Source organism: Wasmannia auropunctata, unplaced genomic scaffold (assembly GCF_000956235.1).
Source record: "Wasmannia auropunctata unplaced genomic scaffold, wasmannia.A_1.0 LD334126.1, whole genome shotgun sequence".
Lineage (NCBI taxonomy): Eukaryota > Metazoa > Arthropoda > Insecta > Hymenoptera > Formicidae > Wasmannia > Wasmannia auropunctata.
Genome location: NW_012028764.1, coordinates 1 through 1,117, shown reverse-complemented (window position 1 = coordinate 1,117; position 1,117 = coordinate 1). Strand labels below are relative to the sequence as shown.

The 1,117-nt window shown below is 27.9% G+C and overlaps 1 protein-coding gene across 1 annotated transcript; it reads right to left on the bottom strand.

Annotated features, from left to right (window-relative positions):
• Positions 1-529: 529 nt before the first annotated feature.
• Positions 530-1,111, bottom strand: LOC105459722 (geranylgeranyl pyrophosphate synthase-like). Its single transcript, XM_011705960.1, has 2 exons — positions 1,019-1,111; positions 530-688 (listed from the first exon to the last, which is right to left on the bottom strand). The coding sequence occupies exons 1-2, from the start codon at positions 1,082-1,084 to the stop codon at positions 530-532; spliced, it is 225 nt and encodes a 74-aa protein (XP_011704262.1). The 5' UTR covers positions 1,085-1,111.
• Positions 1,112-1,117: the final 6 nt, after the last annotated feature.

The window sequence follows — 1,117 nt, the reverse complement described above, 5'->3', positions numbered from 1 at the left end:
AATTGTATCACCATCTCCTCTATATGAATTATAAAACATACAAGATATGGTGTGTCATGTTTTATAATTCATTCATTCATACAAGGTATGGTGTTTGATGTTTTATAATTCATATAGAGGATATGGTGATATAATTTCGACCGTGGTACGATGTATTTTTGAATCTAATTTTCGAGATTTGGTAAATTTGGTATTCTCATTGTGTGGGGAAAGTACTAAATTCCACGCAACAAAATTATTTACCAAATTTGAATCTCTAAAATTAGATTCAAATTTTATGTCGTATAGAATTGCACTATGTTTGTGATTGTAGCATCTTACCCTAGTTTCTTAGATGTTACGAAAAATATAAACATCTTAAATAAAATATTATATTCAATATTACATACAAGGTACTGGTGTGTCATGTTTTATAAATCATATAGAGGATATGGTGATACAATTTCGACCGTGGTACGACATATTTTTGAATCTACGCGCGCGCACATAAAAGTTGATAATACTTCAATATTTACAAAATGAAACATACTTACACAATGCATATGTTGCAAGAAATATTTATTATTTCGTTAATCTGTTGAACTTTTTCGGTTGGTATTTTAAACCAGTAGTTGTATACAGATGTTATCTTTGTAAATTCAGATTTTTCATTACATTGTAAAATGTATTTAAACGGCTCCAAAAGTTTCTACATAATAAAAATCATGACTTCTTAGTTTTTCTTGCTAGTAACAATATAAGCAATAATAAAACGAGGAGTTAAAATTTATAAACTCGAGCTATGTTGAATGATTCAATAACTAATGCGGGCTGTTAAAGTCAAACATAGATCACATATTATGTAAATATTTTATACATATTTTATATACATTAAGGAAAAAGCTATATTCAAAACATCACTAAAATATAGAATAAATATTTTATACAATATTTATGATAAATGAACAAAGAACCAATTAAAATTCATGAACTAGCTATGGAATTGAAATAGAAAAAGAGAAAATGGTATAATACCGACCTTGTCCTCCTCCGTATCACCGCTTGAAGAATGATAAAAGGGTGCAATCTCTTTCATATTCGTCATGTTGAATTAAACAGTGATATCTTCGTTCTACTG

Bases quoted from the DNA above. Each gene is read 5' to 3' on its own strand.
- LOC105459722 (XM_011705960.1), bottom strand. From the start codon at position 1,084: ATGACGAATATGAAAGAGATTGCACCCTTTTATCATTCTTCAAGCGGT. The intron at 689-1,018 runs GTCGGTATTATA...TTTATTATGTAG, and splicing joins GTGATACGGAGGAGGACAAG to AAACTTTTGGAGCCGTTTAA.